An 18,663-nucleotide genomic window follows, 5' to 3' on the forward strand; every position below is an offset into this window, starting at 1 on the left:
TTTACCCCATTTACTTTATTGTTTTATCTATCTGATTTATTTTTGTCCAAACCATTTGAGAGAAACAAAAATACCATACCCTTTTATTCCTAACTACTTCAGAGTGTATTTTCTAAGGTTAGAGATATTCCTATACTCAATTATAGTATGGTTATCAGATCTAGTATATTTAATATTGATAGTATACTTTTACCTAAACTACCGTGCCGCCTGTTTTCTGTTTTTGTCAGTTGACCAAGGAATGTCCTCTATAGAATTTTCCCCCTTCTGTAACACAGGATCCAGACTAGGGTTAGGTATTGCATTTAGTTGTGTCTCTGTAACCTCCTGTGATCAGAAATGTTTCCAAAGCCTTTCTTTCTTTCTTTTTCTTTTTTTTTTTTTTCAACTTTGAGATTTCTGAAGAATACAGCTCCCCACCCCACACCCTTTTAAAGAAAATAGAACGTTGATTATTCTGGTGTTCCTTCATGATTAGATTCAGATTATGCATTCTCAGCCAGAACTGATAGGTCTTACCGAGGATCACATCTGGAGGCATGGGAAGGCCATCTGTCCCTCTTTAGTGATATTAGAGTACCTGGTTAAGGTGTTGTCTAGTTTCTACTGTTTTATAAATACAGTAGAATTCCCCTGCAGCCAATAAGCAATCCATGAGAAGACATTTTAAAGCCATGCACGATTTCCTGCTCCTTACCAAAGTACCTACCTAGATTTAGCACGCACTGTTTATAAATGGATTCATTCTTTACTGTGTAGGCTGCAAAGTGCTAAGTTTCCCAGTTCTACCACTGTCTCCACATTTACCAGGTGGTATTCAGCATTCTGCTATGAATGAGTCTTCCTTTCTTCCCTTTTATTTGTTGTTATGAACTCCTAAATTCTCTTTTTCCCCCAATGATACATAATTCATTTTGTGAAGTAGAGGATTTGATTTTGGAGTCAGTGGATAACTTTAGGAGGTCAGTAATCACCTTGAGACTGTTAGCCAAATTCTGTGTTGTTTCTGCAAGGAGTGTCCATAACTTTCATCAGAACCTCAGTGTTAAATTTCTCTAGGTTGAAGGATTGAAATGTTAAGCTATCTGTGACTCTTATCTATTTGCATAGTCTTTCCTGCTTTCTACCCCAAATGATAAATAACTGAAACGTTCGAATCACAGTATATGTCCCTCTCCACTGTTTAAAAATGAATCTTAGTTTGAATATAGTTGATTTACAGTGTTGTGTTAGTTTCTGCTATACAGCAAAGTGGATACATTCACTTTTTTGTCTATTGTTTTTAAACTGCAACTGATTTCAATTCCTTTAATTTTTTGCCAAAATATTTAATAAGTGTTAATATCATCAATGCCTCTGTAGCAGCAGTGTATGGTGTATAGAGCCAGTCTTGTGAAGTAATGAATTACCTTGATTTAATTTGAAATTTTAAATCTGATGTTTTTTTACACTGTAGTTTTATTAGCTCTATGGGAGTGAGCTACATGATGTTGTGCACTGAAAATTACCCAAATGTTCTGGCCTTCTCTTTCCTGGATGAGCTTCAGAAGGAGTTCATTACTACTTATAACATGATGAAGACAAATACTGCTGTCAGACCGTACTGTTTCATTGAATTTGGTAAGGGCCTGATTTTTTTTTTCTCCCTTTTCATTATCCTGTCTCTATTCAGTCATAAATGACTTTTCATCTAATACTAAGGGACAGAGAGAAAACTCAAAAAATTCTACTAACTTGCTTTTGACAGAATAGTTCAACAGTCTATAAATTATGGCAACTTCACTTGGATGCCTATTAGAAAAGGTTCTGTTTGAACTCTCTAGAGGATCGTGATTATTGGCTCAAAGAATTAATCCCAGAGGATAATTTCTCAGTGAGAAATTTATAAGCTAGAGATTCAGAGCTTTGTGTTTATGTGATAGTATTTTTAGGCTGCTTAATATAGAACAGAAGTTGACAAACGTTTATTGGAAAGGACCAGATAGTACAATTTTAGGCTTTAAGGATTATTTTCTCAGTCTCAGTCCTTGCTATTATGGCTTGAAAACAGCCATAGGCAATGCATAAATGAATGAGTATAGTTATGTTCCAATAACATTTTGTTGACAAATAGAATCAACAGGCTAGATTTGGCCTGTGGATATTAGTTTGCTTGACTCCTGATGCAGAAGGGGGACAAAGGGTAAATTCAAGGTGCAAATAGTGGAAATAAAATTGGGAGAAATTTAGGAAATGTCTTTTATTGATTTCATTAAATTTGTTCTTTAAAGCATATGTTCTAATGGTATAAGCAATAAATAAGAAAACAGATTTATATGAACATGCAATTTACAGTCTATGTTTTAATGTAATTACAACTGGTAATACTTACAGATAATATTTTATGAGATCTGAATCCCTGTACAAATTAAAGCTTTGGTTTAAAATTAAAGGGAGCTATTTTCATTTTTTTTAAGAGGTTCAGAGTAATTCCTTGAAGTGGATATAATTGTAGAAGTATTCTCACAACCATGTGATATTAAATCCTTAGTTTAGTTATAATTATTAGTTTCTAGAGTATAATTTCTAGTGAGAAAAACTGATGATGCCATGATATATTAAACACAAATAATATTAGGGCATTCCATGACAGGTTGAACATTTAGGATAACAAACTGTTTATCACCAAATTTACTGTCTGTAAACATCACACTTTCAAATGATTTAATTAACAAATGACTGCAAGGAAATTTATTTTTTATTTTACATAGATAACTTCATTCAGAGGACCAAGCAGCGATATAATAATCCCAGGTCTCTTTCAACAAAGATAAATCTGTCTGACATGCAGATGGAAATCAAGCTGAGGCCCCCTTATCAAATTTCCATGGGTGAGCTGGGGTCAGCCAATGGAGTCACATCTGCATTTTCTGTTGACTATAAAGGTGCTGGTAAGATTTCTTCTGGTGAGTTCTGGATCTCAATTACTTCATTAAAAAAGTATTTTCTAAGAACTGAGGGGCTCTTAAAAAATGAATTAATTTATTCTAAAATTTTAAAGCAAGTACATGAATGTAGAAGCTCAAAGTAATTAATCATTTCTCCCAGTGATTTATATAGTTATCTCTCAGATATGTGACTGATCAGAAAAATACTTTTAAACAGCAATCTCAAAGGAACTCTTTGCTAGAGAAACATTTAAGGTTTCTTTGTACACATTTTTCTTGAAAAGAATAATAGTTTATTTGCAATGTATACCTATAGGCATGTAAAGTGCTTTGCATTCTGTAAAAATGACTACATTTGAGGTTAAGGTTTTTGACTGTCATGGAAAATATGATCATCTGCTCAGATGTCCCTCTCAAACAAGGAGTGTCATTCTCAACAGTTGTGACATGTTGAAAATTTCTGCTTAAAAGTAAAACCCTTATTCTTTTATAAGGTAGTATATGCCACTGTTGAATTGCTTATTTTAAAAATTCTTTCTTGTATTTTTGAGCTAAAATCTGTTCCCTATAATGCCTACATTTGTCTAAGTTCTGTGACCTCTCCCTCCCTGGCTTCAGCTGTACCACAACTTTGAAATCAGCAGCTTTGTGTCCTTTTTATCCTATTAATCTTATTGACTTCATGTAAAATATCCCCAATTTCCTTACCCTTTTTGTCTATTGTATTTTGAAACCCTCCTCATCCTGGAAGCTTCCTCTTTCTATGCTTATGTTTGTTAGTATTCTTCAGATGTGACACAAGGTTGAACACGACCTTTCATGTTTGGTTTGATTAATATAAATTATGGGAGACAGAGGAAGCAGATTTCACTAAAATAATCCAGCTAGTCAGAAAACAAGTAAACAAACAAATAATAGTAACAAACCTTGGGGGAGAGGAGGTGGATCAGTACCCAGAGTTGTTAAAATATAGTTTCTAAAATGCCTAGTTTCCAATAAAAACAATTACAAGACATTCAAAAGAAAAGGAAATTATAATTCATACACTGGGGATGGGGTATGGTAGGGAAGGCAGGCAATAGAAACTGCCTATGAGAATGATCTGATGTCAGATTTGACAGACAAATACTTCAAAGTAGCCATTATAATTTTCTTCAAAGAACTAAAGGAAGCCATGATTAAAGAATATGATGGTGATGTCACATCAAATAGACAGTATTAATAAAAGAAAGAAAATTTAAAGGAACCAAATGGAAATTCTGGAATTGACAAATACAGCTGAAACTTAAAAACTTGCCAGTTGGGCTCAACAGTAGATTTGAACAGGCAGAAAAAAGATCAATAGAGATTATGTAGTCCAAAGAACAGAGAGAAAAATGAAGAAAAATGAATAGAACTTCAGAAAAATATGGGGCCCTATTAAGCACACTAACATATGCATGATGGGAGAGCCAGAAGGAAAGGAGAGAGGGGAGCAGAAGAAGCATTGAAGAAATAAAAGCTAAAAAGTTTCCACTTATTCAGATATGTTAATCTGCTCCTCCAGGAAGCTCAAGGGATTCCAAATAGGATACATGCAAGAGATTCACAAATAGATGAATCATTAAAAATGCTGAAAGACAAGGAAAAATCTTTAAAACAGAAAGAGAAAAACAACTTGTCATTTGCAAGGTTAACCACAACAAAATTAACAACTGCCTTCTCAACAGAAACAGTGGGGACAAGAAGGTGATAGGATAATATGCTCAAAAAACTCAAAGGGAAACAAAAACTCAACCAAGAATCCTATATATAGTAAGCCTGTCTTTCAAAAATGAAGGTGAAATAAAGATATTTGCAAATAAGCAGAAAATGAGAGAATTTGTTTCTAGTGGATTCACCATAAAGAAATACTGATGCAGGTTCTTCATATTTGAAAGCAAGACCCAGACAATAGTTTGAATCCATACTGAAAGAGAAAAAAGCAAACAGCAATCATAAAGGTAGTTAGACATTAAATGTATTTTTTTCTTTTCTAAGTCAGTTAAAAGCAATGTTATAAAGCTATATATATATAATCTCAATAGATGCAGAAAAAGCTTTTGACAAAGTTCAACAAACATTTGTGATGAAAGCTCTCCAGAAAGTAGGCTTAGAGGGAACCTGTCTCAACATAATAAAGCCATATATGACAAACCTCTTCTGTTGTTGGAAGAGGTTGTTTGCTATGACCAGTGCGTTCTCTTGGCAAAACTCTATTAGCTTTTGCCCTGCTTCATTCTGTACTCCAAGGACAAATTTGCCTGTTACTCCAGGTGTTTCTTGACTTCCTACTTTTGCATTCCAGTCCCCTATAATGAAAAGGACATCTTTTTTGGGTGTTAATTCTAGAAGGTCTTGTAGGTCTTCATAGAACCATTCAACTTCAGCTTCTTCAGCATTACTGGTTGGGGCATAGACTTGGGTTACCATGATATTGAATGGTTTGCCTTGGAAACGAACAGAGATCATTCTGTCATTTTTGAGATTGCATCCAAGTACTGCATTTCTGACTCTTTTGTTGACTATGATGGCTACTCCATTTCTTCTAAGGGATTCTTGCCCACAGTAATAGATAAAATGTTTATCTGAGTTAAATTCACCCATTCCAGTCCATTTTAGTTCACTGATTCCTAAAATGTCGACATTTACTCTTGCCATCTCCTGTTTGACCACTTCCAATTTGCCTTGGTTCATGGAACTAACATTCCAGGATCCTATGCAATATTGCTCCTTACAGCATCAGTCTTTGCTTCTATCACCAGTCACATCCACAACTGGGTGTTGTTTTAGCTTTGGCTCCATCTCTTCATTCATTCATGCAAAGATGGGCACAATAAAGGACAGATGGTATGGACCTAACAGAAGCAGAAGATATTAAGAAGACATGGCAAGAATACACAGAAGAACTGCACAAAAAAGATCTTCACGACCCAGATAATCATGGTGGTTTGATCACTCACCTAGAGCCAGGCATCCTGGAATGCAAAGTCAAGTGGGCCTTAGGAAGCATCACTACGAACAAAGCTAGTGGAGGTGATGGAACTCCAGTTGAACTATTTCAAATCCTAAAAGGTGATGCTGTGAAAGTGCTGCACTCAATATGTCAGTAAATTTGGAAAACTCAGCAGTGGCCACAGGACTGGAAAAGGTCAGTTTTCATTCCAATCCCAAAGAAAGGCAATGCCAAAGAATGCTCAAACTACTGCACAGTTGCACTCATCTCACACGCTAGTAAAGTAATGCTCAAAATTCTCCAAGCCAGGCTTCAGCAATACGTGAACCATGAACTTCCAGATGTTCAAGCTGGTTTTAGAAAAGGTAGAGATCAAATTGCCCACATTCTCTGGATCATTGAAAAAGCAAGAGAGTTCCAGAAAAACATCTATTTCTGCTTTATTGACTATGCCAAAGCCTTTGACTGTGTGGATCACAACAAACTATGGACAATTCTCAAAGAGATGGGAGTACCAGACCACTTGACCTGCCTCCTGAGAAATCTGTATGCAGGTCAAGAAGCAACAGTTAGAACTGGACATGGAACAATAGACTGGTTTCAAATAGGGAAAGGAATCTGTCAAGTCACCCTGCTTATTTAACTTATATACAGAGTACATCATGAGAAATGCTGGGCTAGAGGCAGCACAAGCTGGAATCAAGATTGCCAGGAGAAATATCGATAACCTCAAATATGAAGATGACATCACCCTTATGGCAGAAAGCAAAGAGGAACTAAAAAGCCTCTTGATGAAAGTGAAAGAGGAGAGTGAAAATGCTGGCTTAAAACTCAGCATTCAGAAAACTAAGATCATGGCATCTGGTCCCATCACTTCATGGCAAATAGATGGGGAAATAGTGGAAACAGTGACAGACTATTTTTTTCGGCTCCAAAATCATTGCAGATTGTGATTGCAGCTATGAAATTAAAAGATACTTACTCCTTGGGAGAAAAGTTATGAGCAACCTAGACAGCATATTGAAAAGCAGAGACATTACTTTATCAACAAAGGTCCGTCTAGTCAAGGCTATGGTTTTTCCAGTAGTCATGTATGGATGTGAGAGTTGGACTATAAAGAAAGCTGAGCACCAAAGAGTTGATGCTTTTGAACTGTGGTGTTAGAGAAGACTCCTAAGAGTCCCTTGGACTGCAAGGAGATCCAACCAGTCCATCCTAAAGGAAATCAGTCCTGAATAATCATTGGAAGGACTGGAGCTGAAGCTGAAACTCCAGTACTTTGGCCACCTGATGCAAAGAACTGACTCATTTGAAAAGACCCTAACACTGGGAAAGATATGAAGGTGGGAGGAGAAGGGGACGACAGAGGATGAGATGGTTGGATGGCATCACCGACTTAATGGACATGAGTTTGAGTAAACTTCTGGAGTTATTGATGGACAGGGAGCCCTGGAGTGCTGTGGTCCATAGAGTCACAAAGAGTCAGACCCAAGTGAGCAACTGAACTGATGACAAAAGTACAGCTAGCATCATACTCAATAGTGAAAGGCTGAAAGCATTTCCTCTCAGATCAAGAAGAAGACAGCAAGCGTCTTTTAAAATTTTGGCTGTAGTCACCATCTGCATTGATTTTGGAGCCCAAGAAAATGAAAAATGACACTGTTTCCACATTTTCCCCATCTATTTGCCATGAAGTGATAGGATTGGATGACATGATCTTAGTTTTTTAAATGTTGAGTTTTAAGCCAGCTTTTTCACTCTCCTCTTTCACTTTCATCAAGAGGCTCTTTAGTTCCTCTTTGCTTTCTGCCATTAAAGTGATATCATCTGCATATCTGAGGTTATTGATATTTCTCCCAGGAATTTTGATTCCAGCTTGTGATTCGTCCAGCCCGGCATTTTGCGTGATGTACTCTGCATATAAGTTAAATAAGCAGGGTGACAATATACAGCCTTGACGTACTCCTTTCCCAATTTGCAAACAGTCTGTTGTCCTATATTCATTTCTAAATGTTGCTCTTGTCCTGCATACAGCTTTCTCAGGAGGCAGGTAATGGGGTCTTGTATTCCCATTCTCATTAAGAATATTCCACAGTTTATTGTGATCCTTGCAGTCAAAGCCTTTAGCATAGTCAATGAGGTAGATGTTTTTTGGAATTCCCTTACTTTTTCTATGATCTAGTGGATATTGGCAGTTTGATTTCTAGTTCCTCTGTCTTTTCTAAATCCAGTTGGTACATCTGGAAGTTCTCCATTCATGTACTGCTGGTGCCTAGCTTGAAGGATTTTGAGCATAATCTTGCTGGCCTGTGAAAGAAGTGCAATTGTATGGTAATTTGAACATCTTTGGCATTGCCTTTCTTTGGGATTGGAATGAAAACTGACCTTTTCCAGTCCTGTGGCCACTGCTGAGTTTTCCAAATGTGGAAAATCCTGAAAATGCTACCAGAAAACTATTAGAGCTCATCAATGCATTTGGTAAAGTTGCAGGATACAAAATTAATAAACAGAAATATCTTGCTTTCCTGTACACTAACAACGGAGAAGGCAATGGCACCCCACTCCAGTACTCTTGCCTGGAGAATCTCATGGGCGGAGGAGCCTGGTGGGCTGCAGTCCATGGGGTCACTGAGAGTTGAACACGACTGAGTGACTTCACTTTCACTTTTCACTTTCATGCATTGGAGAAGGAAGTGGCAACCCACTCCAGTGTCCTTGCCTGGAGAATCCCAGGGACGGGGGAGCCTGGTGGGCCGCTGTCTGTGGGGTCGCACAGAGTCGGACACGACTGAAGCGACTTAGTAGTAGTAGTAGTAGTAGTAGTATACACTAACAATAAAAGATCAGAAAAAGAGATTAAGGAAATAATCCTATTTACCATTGCATCAAAAAGAATAAAATACCTAGGAATAAACTGATCTAAGAAAGTAAAAGACCTGTACTCAGAAAACTGTAAGACATTGATGAAAGAAATCCAAGATAACAAAAATAGATGGGAAGATATACTGTGTTCTTGGATTGGAAGAATCACTATTGTCAAAATGACTATACTACCCAAAAGCAATCTATAGATTTAATGCAATCCCTATTCAAGGGCACTTTTCAAAGAATTAAAAAAATTTACAATTTGTATGGAAACAAAAAAGACTCTGAATAGCAAAAGCAATCTTGAGAAAGAAGAATGGAGCTGGAGGAGTCAGGCTCCCTGGCTTCCGACTATACTACAAATTTGCAGTAATCAAAACAATATGGTACTGGCACAAAAACAGAAATATAGATCAGTGTAACAGGATAGAAAGGCCAGAGGTAAATCCATGCACCTGTGGCCACCTGTGGCCCATCCAAGAACACAGTATATCTTTCCACTTATTTTTGTTATCTTGGATCTCTTTCATCAGTATCTTACAGTTTTCCTAGTACAGGTCTTTTACTTTCTTAGATCAATTTATTCCTAGGTATTTTATTCTTTTTGATGTAATGGTAAATGGGATTATTTCCTTAATCTCTCTTTCTGATCTTTCATTGTTAGTGTATAGGAAAGCAAAATATTTCTGTTTATGAAAAAGGAGGCAAGAATATACAATGGAAAAAAGACAGTCTCTTCAATAAACGGTGCTGGTAAAACTGAACAAGTGCATGTAAAAGAATGAAATTAGAACATTCCCTAACACCGCACACACACACACACACACACACATACATGCACACCCCTCAAAATGGATTAAAGACCTAAATGCTAGATACCATAAAACTCTTGGAGGAAAATGTAGACAGAACATTCTGTGACATAAATCACAGCAAGACATTTTTTGATCTACTGCCTAGAGTGGTGGAAAAAAAGACAAAAATAAACAAATGGGACCTAATTAAATTTAAAAGCTTTACACAGCAAAGGAAACCATAAAACAAAAAGACAACCATTACATGGGAGAAAATATTTGCCAACGAAGCAACAGCAGGGATTAATCTCCAAAATATACAAACACCTCATGCAGATCAATATAGAAAGAAAATGAACAACCCAATCAAAAACAGTGTGGAAGACCTAAATAGAGATTTCTTCAAAGAAGACATATAGATGGCCAACAGACACATAAAAAGATGCTCAACATTATTACTAGAGAAATGCAAATCAAAACTACAATGAGGTATCACCTCACACCAGCATGGCCATCATCAAAAATTCTACAAACAATAAATCCTGAGAAGGGAACCTTCCTACACTGTTGATGGGAGTGTAAATTGGTACAGCCACTATGGAGAATAGTATGGAGGTTTCTTAAAAGACTAAAAATAGCTATCATATGACCCAGCAATCCCATTCCTGGGCATATATCTGGAGAAAACCATATTTCTAAAGGATGTATGTACTCCAGTGTTCATTGCAGCACATCGGGCAATGCAAATGTCCATTCACAAAGGAATGGATAAAGAATAGCTTCTTTATTCTTGCTACTGTACATATACACAGTAGAATATTACTTGGTCATAAAAAGGAATGAAATAATGTTGTTTGCAGAAATGTGGATGGACCTAGAGATTATCATAGCAGGTGAAGTATGTCAGAAAAAGATATTGTATAATATCATGGCTTTCCTGGTGGTTCAGATGGTAAAGAATCTGCCTGCAATGCAGGAGACCTGGGTTTGATCCCTAGGTCAGGAATATCTCCTGGAGAAGGAAATGGCAACCCACTCCAGTATTCTTGTCTGGAGAATTCCATGGACGGAGGAGCAGTAACTAACACTTTATATGTGGATTTAGAAAAATGGTAGAGATGAACCTATTTGCAAAACAGAAATAAAGACACTGACATAGAGAACAAATGTATGGCCACCAAAGGATGGGAGAGAGAGAGAGTGGGAAGAATTGGGTGATTGGGACTGACATATGTACACTACTATGTATAAAATCTGGAGTAGGAAATGGCAACCCACTCTAGTATTCTTGCTGGGATAATCCCGTGGACAGAAGAGCCTGGCAGGCTACATACAGTCCATGGGATTGCAAGGATTGGACATGACTTAGCCACTAAACCACCACTATCTATAAAATAGTTAATGAGCACAAGGAATTCTCCTCAGTGCTCGGTGGTGACTTAAATGGGAAGGAAATCTATAACAGAGTGGATATATGTAGATATATGGCTGATTAACTTTGCTGTACAATGAGAAACTAACACAACATTGTAAAGCAGCTATTTGTTGTTGTTGTTCAGTCACTAAGCTGGGTCAAACTCTTTGTGACCCCATGGACTTGCATCACCCCAGGCCTCCCTGTCCCTCACTATCTCCTAGAGTTTGCCCAGGTTCATATCCTTCAAATCGGTGATGTTGCCCAATCATCTTATTGTCTGCCACCCTGTTCTCCTTTTGCCTTCAATCTTTCCCAGCATCAGGGTCTTTTCGAATGAGTTGGCTGTTCGCATCCCATGGCCAAAGTATTGGAGCTTCAGCTTCAGTGTCAGTCTTTCCAATGATTCAGTTCAGTCACTCAGTCGTGTCCAACTCCTTGCGACCCCATGAATCGCAGCACACCAGGCCACCCTGTCTATCACCAACTCCCGGAGTTCACTCAGACTCATGTCCATCGAGTCAGTGATGCCATCCAGCCATCTCATCCTCTGTCATCCCCTTCTCCTCCTGCCCCCAATCCCTCCCAGCATCAGAGTCTTTTCCAATGAGTCAACTCTTCACATGAGGTGGCCAAAGTATTGGAGTTTCAGCTTTAGTATCCTTCCAAAGAAATCCCAGGGCTGATCTCCTTCAGAATGGATTGGTTAGATCTCCTTGCAGTCCAAGGGACTCTCAAGAGTCTTCTCCAACACCACAGTTCAGAAGCATCAATTCTTCGGCGCTCAGCCTTCTTCACAGTCCAACTCTCACATCCATACATGCTGCTGCTAAGTCACTTCAGTCGTGTCCGACTCTGTGCGACCCCCTAGATGGCAGCCCACCAGGCTCCCTCATCCCTGGGATTCTCCAGGCAAGAGTACTGGAGTGGGTTGCCACTTCCTTCTCCAGTGCACGAAAGTGAAAAGTGAAAGTGAAGTCGCTCAGTCGTGTCAGACTCTGAGCGACCCCACGGACTGCAGCCCACCAGGCTCCTCTGTCAATGGGGTTTTCCAGACAAGAGCACTGGAGTGGGGTGCCATTACCTTCATCCATACATGACCACAGGAAAAACCATAGCCTTGACTAGACAGACCTTAGTCGGCAAAGTAATATCTCTGCTTTTGAATATGCTATCTAGGTTGGTCATAACTTTTCTTCTAAGGAGTAAGCGTCTTTTAATTTCATGGCTGCAGTCACCATCTGCAGTGATTTTGGAGCCCAAAAAAATAGTCTGACACTGTTTCCACTGTTTCCCCATCTATTTCCCATGAAGTGATGGGACCGGATGCCATGATCTTCATTTTCTGAATGTTGAGTTTTAAGCCAACTTTTTCACTCTCCTCTTTCACTTTCATCAAGAGGCTTTTTAGTTCTTCTTCACTTTCTGCCATAAAGGTGGTGTCATCTGCATATCTGAGCTTATTGATATTTCTCCCAGCAATCTTGATTCCAGCTTGTGTTTCTTCCAGTCCAGTGTTTCTCATGATGTATTCTGCATATAAGTTAAATAAGCAGGGTGACAATATACAGCCTTGACGTACTCCTTTTCCTATTTGGAACCAGTCTGTTGTCCATGTCCAGTTCTAACTGTTGCTTCCTGACCTGCATATAGGTTTCTCAAGAGGCAGGTCAGGTGGTCTGGTATTCCCTTCTCTTGAAGAATTTTCCACAGTTTATTGTGATCCACACAGTCAAAGGCTTTGGCATAGTCAATAAAGCAGAAATAGATGTTTTTCTGGAACTCTCTTGCTTTTTTGATGATCCAGCAGATGTTGGCAATTTGATCTGTGGTTCCTCTGCCTTTTCTAAAACCAACTTGAACATCAGGAAGTTCACGGTTCATGTATTGCTGAAGCCTGGCTTGGAGAATTTTGAGCATTACTTTACTAGCATGTGAGATGAGTGCAATTGTGTGGTAGTTTGAACATTCTTTGGTATTGCCTTTCTTTGGGATTAGAATGAAAACTGACCTTTTCCAGTCCTGTGGCCACTGCTGAGTTTTCCAAATTTGCTGGCATATTGAGTGCAGCACTTTCACAACATCATCTTTTAGGATTTGAAATAGCTCAACTGGAATGCCATCATCTCCACTAGCTTTGTTCATAGTGATGCTTTCTAAGGCCCACTTGACTTCACATTCCAGGATGTCTGGCTCTAGATGAATGATCACACCATTGTGATTATCTTGGTTGTGAAGATCTTTTTTGTACAGTTCTTCTGTGTATTCTTGCCACCTCTTCTTAATATCTTCTGCTTCTGTTAAGTCCATACAATTTCTGTCCTTTATCGAGCCCATATTTGCATGAAATGTTCCCTTGGTATCTCTTAATTTTCTTGAAGAGATCTCTAGTCTTTCCTATTCTGTTCTTTTCCTCTATTTCTTTGCATTGATTGCTGAAGAAGGCTTTCTTATCTCTTCTTGCTATTCTTTGGAACTCTGCATTCAGATGCTTATATCTTTCCTATTCTCCTTTGCTTTTCACTTCTCTTCTTTTCACAGCCATTTGTAAGGCCTCCCCAGACAGCCATTTTGCTTTTTTGCATTTCTTTTCCATGGGGATGGTCTTGATCCCTGCCTCCTGTACAGTGTCACGAACCTCCATCCATAGTTCATCAGGCACTCTATCTATCAGATCTAGTCCCTTAAATCTATTTCTCACTTCCAATGTATAATCATAAGGGATTTGATTTAGGTCATACCTGAATAGTCTAGTGGTTTTCCATAGTTTCTTCAATTTGAGTCTGAATTTGGTCATAAGGAGTTCATGATCTGAGCCACAGTCAGCTCCTGGTCTTGTTTTTGTTGACTGTATAGTGCTTCTCCATCTTTGGCTGCAGAGAATATAACCAATCTGATTTCGGTGTTGACCATCTGGTGATGTCAATGTGTAGTGTCTTCTCTTGTATTGTTGGAAGAGGGTGTTTGCTATGACCAGTGCATTTTCTTGGCAAAACTCTATTAGTCTTTGCCCTGCTTCATTCCTCATTCCAAGGCCAAATTTGTCTGTTACTCCAGGTGTTTCTTGACTTCCTACCTTTGCATTCCAGTCCCCTATAATGAAAAGGACATCTTTTTTGGGTGTTAGTTCTAAAAGGTCTTGTAGGTCTTCATAGAACCATTCAACGTCAATTATTCAGGGTTAATTTCCTTTAGGATTGATTGGTTTGATCTCCTTGTTGTCCAAGGGGCTCTCAAGAGTCTTTTCCAGCACCTCAATTTGAAAATCAACTGTACTCCAATAAAAATTAATGAAAAATAAAACAATGTATATATTTTGCTACCAATGACATATAGAAATGTAGTATATTTTCTGTTTCTATAGTACAAAGGAGGTAGATGGTAGCAAAGCTCCACTGGGTTAAAGAAATGACCCCAGATGGTAATTTGATACCCCAGGTAGTAATTTGATTCTACAGGAGTAAATGAAAAAAGCCAGAAATGATAAGAATTCATATTAACAAAAACCTGCAAAAATATAATTGCAGTGTTTTTTCCTCTTAATTTCTTTAAAAGACATACACATAGAGCAATGCCACAGAAGAAAGGGAATAAAGCCATATAAGAGTAATGTTTTATGTAGCTCATTTGAATTAGGTTAGTATAAATCTGAAGCTGTTTCTGATAAATTAAGATGTATATGGTAAATTCTAGAGCAGACACTAAGCAAATAACTCAAATAGTGAGAAATCACTGAAGAAAAACACTGCAGTATTCACTTATCGTAAATATAGCAGTGAATAAGGAAGAGAGCAAAAAGCATGAGGGATATCAAGTAAGTAGGAATGGCAAGTGTAAGTCTTCTGTCTCAGTAATCACATCGTATGCGAATGGGCTTTCTTTAATGTGAATGGATGAGACATTCTAGTCAAAAGTTAGAGATTTTAAACTGGATTTAAAAAACCAAAATTCAAAGATACAGATAGATTGAAAGTAAAAGGAAGAAAAAAGGATAGATATTGCAGCCAAGAACCAAAAGAGAGCTGGAATAGCTATTTTGATATCAGACAAATGGAATTTAAACAGAAACCACTACTAGAAACAAAGGACATTATATAATGATAAAAGAATCAATATACTAAGGTATAACAGTTATAAATACACTATGCATTTCTCAACAGAGAAAATCCTAAAGAATTCACCAAAAAACTGTTAAACTAATGTATCAAGCAAGGTTGTAGGGTACAAGACCAAAATAGAAAAGTCATTTGTGTTCTAAATAATACCAATGGACAATCTGAAATGGAAATTAAGAAGATCCTAGCAACTATTGGCCAAAACAAGACACGTACGTATTCTACTGTTTGCAATTAGAAAGAAAATCCCATATGCTGAAAAGTACCAAACATAGGAAAAAATTAAAGAAGACCTAAATTAGTGGAACGTAAAGTAGTCCTTTGTTCATGGATTCGAAGACAGTATTGCTTTCTTTTCATACTCCTAAATTGATACACAGCTTCAGTGAAGTCTCTATGAAAATTCCAGCTTTTGTGTGTGTGTGCAGAAATTGACAAACTGATCCTAAAATTCATATGGAAATGCAAGGAACTAAGAATAGTCAAAATAATCTTGAAAAAGAATAAAGTTGGGGGACTCGCACTTACCAGCTTACTACCAGGCTAGATAGTCAGGACTGTAGTTCTGGTGTAAAGATAGATGTACAGATCAACAGACTAGAACTGAGAGTACAGAAAGAAATCCTTATAGTCAATTTATTTTTAAGAAAAATGCCAAGACAATGGTGAAAGAATAGTCTTTTCAACAAATAATTCTGGGACAAGTGGATACCAACTTGCGAAAGAATGAAGTTAGACTTCTACCTTACAAAATGTGTTGAAACTGACTCATAATGAATCAGAGATCTAAATTTAACAGCTAAAACTGTGAGATTCCTAGGAGAAAACTTATGGTTCTACAAAGAAAATGTGTAGCTGGCTAATTGGCACATGAAAAAATGCTGAACATCATTCAGTTGCTCAGTCATGTCTAAGTCTTTGCGACCCCATGGACTGCAGCACTCCAGGTTTCTCTGTCCATCACCAGTTTCCAGAGCTTGCTCAAACTCATGTCTGTTGAGTCGGTGATGCCATCCAACCATCTCTTCTATTGTCCCCTTCTCCTCTGCTTTCAATCTTTCCAAGCATCAGGATCATTCCCAGTGAGTCAGTTCTTTGTATCAGGTGGCCAAAGTATTGGAACTTCAGCATCAGTACTCCAGTGAGTATTTAGCACTGATTTCCTTTAAGATTGACTGGCTTGATCTTGCAGTCTAAGGGGCTCTCAAGAGTCTTCTTCAACACCACAGTTCAGAAGCATCAATTCTTCAGTGCTCAGCTTCCTTTATGGTCCGACTCTGACATCCATACATGACTACTGGAAGAACCATAGCTTTGACTAGATGAACCTTTGTCAACAAAGTAATGTCTCTGCTTTTTAATATGCTGTCTAGATTGGAGAAGGAAATGGCAACCCACTCCAGTATTCTTGCCTGGAGAATCCCAAGGACAGGGGATTCTGGTGGGCTGCCATCTATGGGGTTGCACAGAGTCGGACATAACTGAAGCGACTTAGCAGCAGCAGCAGATTGGTCATAGCTTTTCTTCCAAGGAGCAAGCATCTTTTGATTTCATGGCTGCAGTCACCATCTGCAGTGATTTTGGAGCCCAAGAAAATAAATTGTTTGTTAAAGAAAATTCCATTGTTTCCTCATCTCTTTGCCATGAATTGATGGGGACAGAGGCCGTGATCTTAGTTTTTTGAATGTTGAGTTTCAAGCCAGCTTTTTCACTATCCTCTTTCACTGTTACATTGTCAGTCATTAGTAAAAAGCAAAGCAAGGTGTTAAGATACCACGTCATACCCACTAGGATGACTGTAACAAGACAGACAATAACAAGTGTTGGCAAGGAAGTGGAGAATTTGGAACGTTCTTATGTTGTTAATAGGATTGTAAAATGGTACAGCTGCTTTGGAAAATAGTTTGAAAGTTCTTAGAAGAGTAAAAAAAGTTATCATATGACTCAGCAATTCTAGTTCTTGGTACATATCCCAGAAATTGAAAGTGTATGTCTAAGCAAAAATGTGTACATGAATATGCATACCAGTTAAAAAGTAGAAATAACCCAAATGTCCATCAATTGATGAATAAATAAAGATGGCATAATCACGTAATAGAATATTCAGTTCAGTTCAGTCGCTCAGTCATGTCCGACTCTTTGCAACCCCATGAACCACAGCACACCAGGCCTCCATGTCTATCACTAACTCCCTGAGTTTACCCAAACTCATGTCCATTGAGTTGGTGATGCCATCTAACCATCTTATCCTCTGTCGTCCCCTTCTCCTCCTGCCTTCAATCTTTCCCAACATCAGGGTCTTTTCGTATGACTCAGCTCTTCACATCAGGTGGCCAAAGTATTGGAGTTTCAGCCTCAACATCAGTCCTTCCAGTGAACACCCAGGACTGATTTCCTTTAGGACTGACTGGTTGGAACTCCTTGCAGTCCAAGGTACTCTCAAGAGTCTTCTCCAACACCACAGTTCAAAAGCATCAATTCTTTGGTGCTCAGCTTTCTTTATAGTCCAACTCTCACATCCATACATGACTACTGGAAAAACCATAACTTTGACAAGACGGACCTTTGTTGGCAAAGTAATGTCTCTGCTTTTTAATATGCTGTCTAGGTTGCTCATAATTTTCCTTCCAAGGAGTAAGCGTCTTTTAATTTCATGGCTGCAGTCACCATCTGCAGTGATTTTGGAGCCCAAAAAAATAAAGTCTGATGCTGTTTCCACTGTTTCCCCACCTATTTCCCATGAAGTGATGGGACCAGATGCCATGATCTTCGTTTTCTTAATGTTGAGCTTTAAGCCAACTTTTTCACTCTCTGTTGAAGCTGAAACTCCAATACTTTGGCCACCTCATGTGAAGAGTTGACTCATTGGAAAAGACTCTGATGATGGGAGGAATTGGGGGCAGGAGGAGAAGGGGACGACAGAGGATGAGATAGCTGGATGGCATCACCAACTCAATGGACATGAGTTTGAGTGAACTCCAGGAGTTGGTGATGGACAGGGAGGCCTGGCATGCTGTGACTCATGGGGTCGCAAAGAGTCGGACATGACTGAGTGACTGAACTGAACTGAACTGAACTGAAGGTAGAAGTTGAGATAGTTTACTTCAGAAGTTTCTTTTTTAATACAGACATTTAGTACTGTGTTTTTCCCGCTAAATATTGCTTTAGCTGCATTTCATGAATTTAAATTATAATCTATTGCATTTTTGCTTTCAGTCTGTTCAGAATGGTTTTTACATTTCCCTTTTGATTTCTTTCATGATCCATGGATTTGTTAGAAATATGTTACATGTTTCAAATATATAGAGATTTTTCAGATGCCTGTTATTGATTTCAAATTTAATTTCACTATAGCCAGGTAGCAAATTTTGTATAATTTTAATCCTTTTACATTTATTGAGTTTGTTTTGTTTTCTCTGAGTATAGTATATCTTAGTAATTTTTCTCTGTTCATTTGAAAAGAATATGTATTCTACTGCTACTGGCTAGATGATCATATATCATTATCGGTGATCAATATCATTTAGATCAAGCTAGTTGATGGTGTTCAAGTCTTTTATACCTTTCTGATTTT

The 18,663-nt window shown here is 38.1% G+C and overlaps 1 protein-coding gene across 2 annotated transcripts in view; it reads left to right on the forward strand.

Moving 5' to 3' along the window:
* The window catches only part of SEC22A (SEC22 homolog A, vesicle trafficking protein), an 84,443-nt gene that overhangs the window by 27,880 nt on the left and 37,900 nt on the right, over positions 1-18,663 (forward strand). For both annotated transcript variants that reach the window (XM_068979137.1, XM_068979147.1), the window contains exons 3-4: positions 1,457-1,620; positions 2,751-2,945. In XM_068979137.1, the coding sequence (XP_068835238.1) occupies positions 1,457-1,620; positions 2,751-2,945 (359 nt within the window). The remainder of the gene's footprint in view (positions 1-1,456; positions 1,621-2,750; positions 2,946-18,663) is intronic.

The sequence above is a fragment of the Capricornis sumatraensis genome, chromosome 1, assembly GCF_032405125.1.
Source record: "Capricornis sumatraensis isolate serow.1 chromosome 1, serow.2, whole genome shotgun sequence".
NCBI classification, from domain to species: Eukaryota; Metazoa; Chordata; class Mammalia; order Artiodactyla; family Bovidae; genus Capricornis; species Capricornis sumatraensis.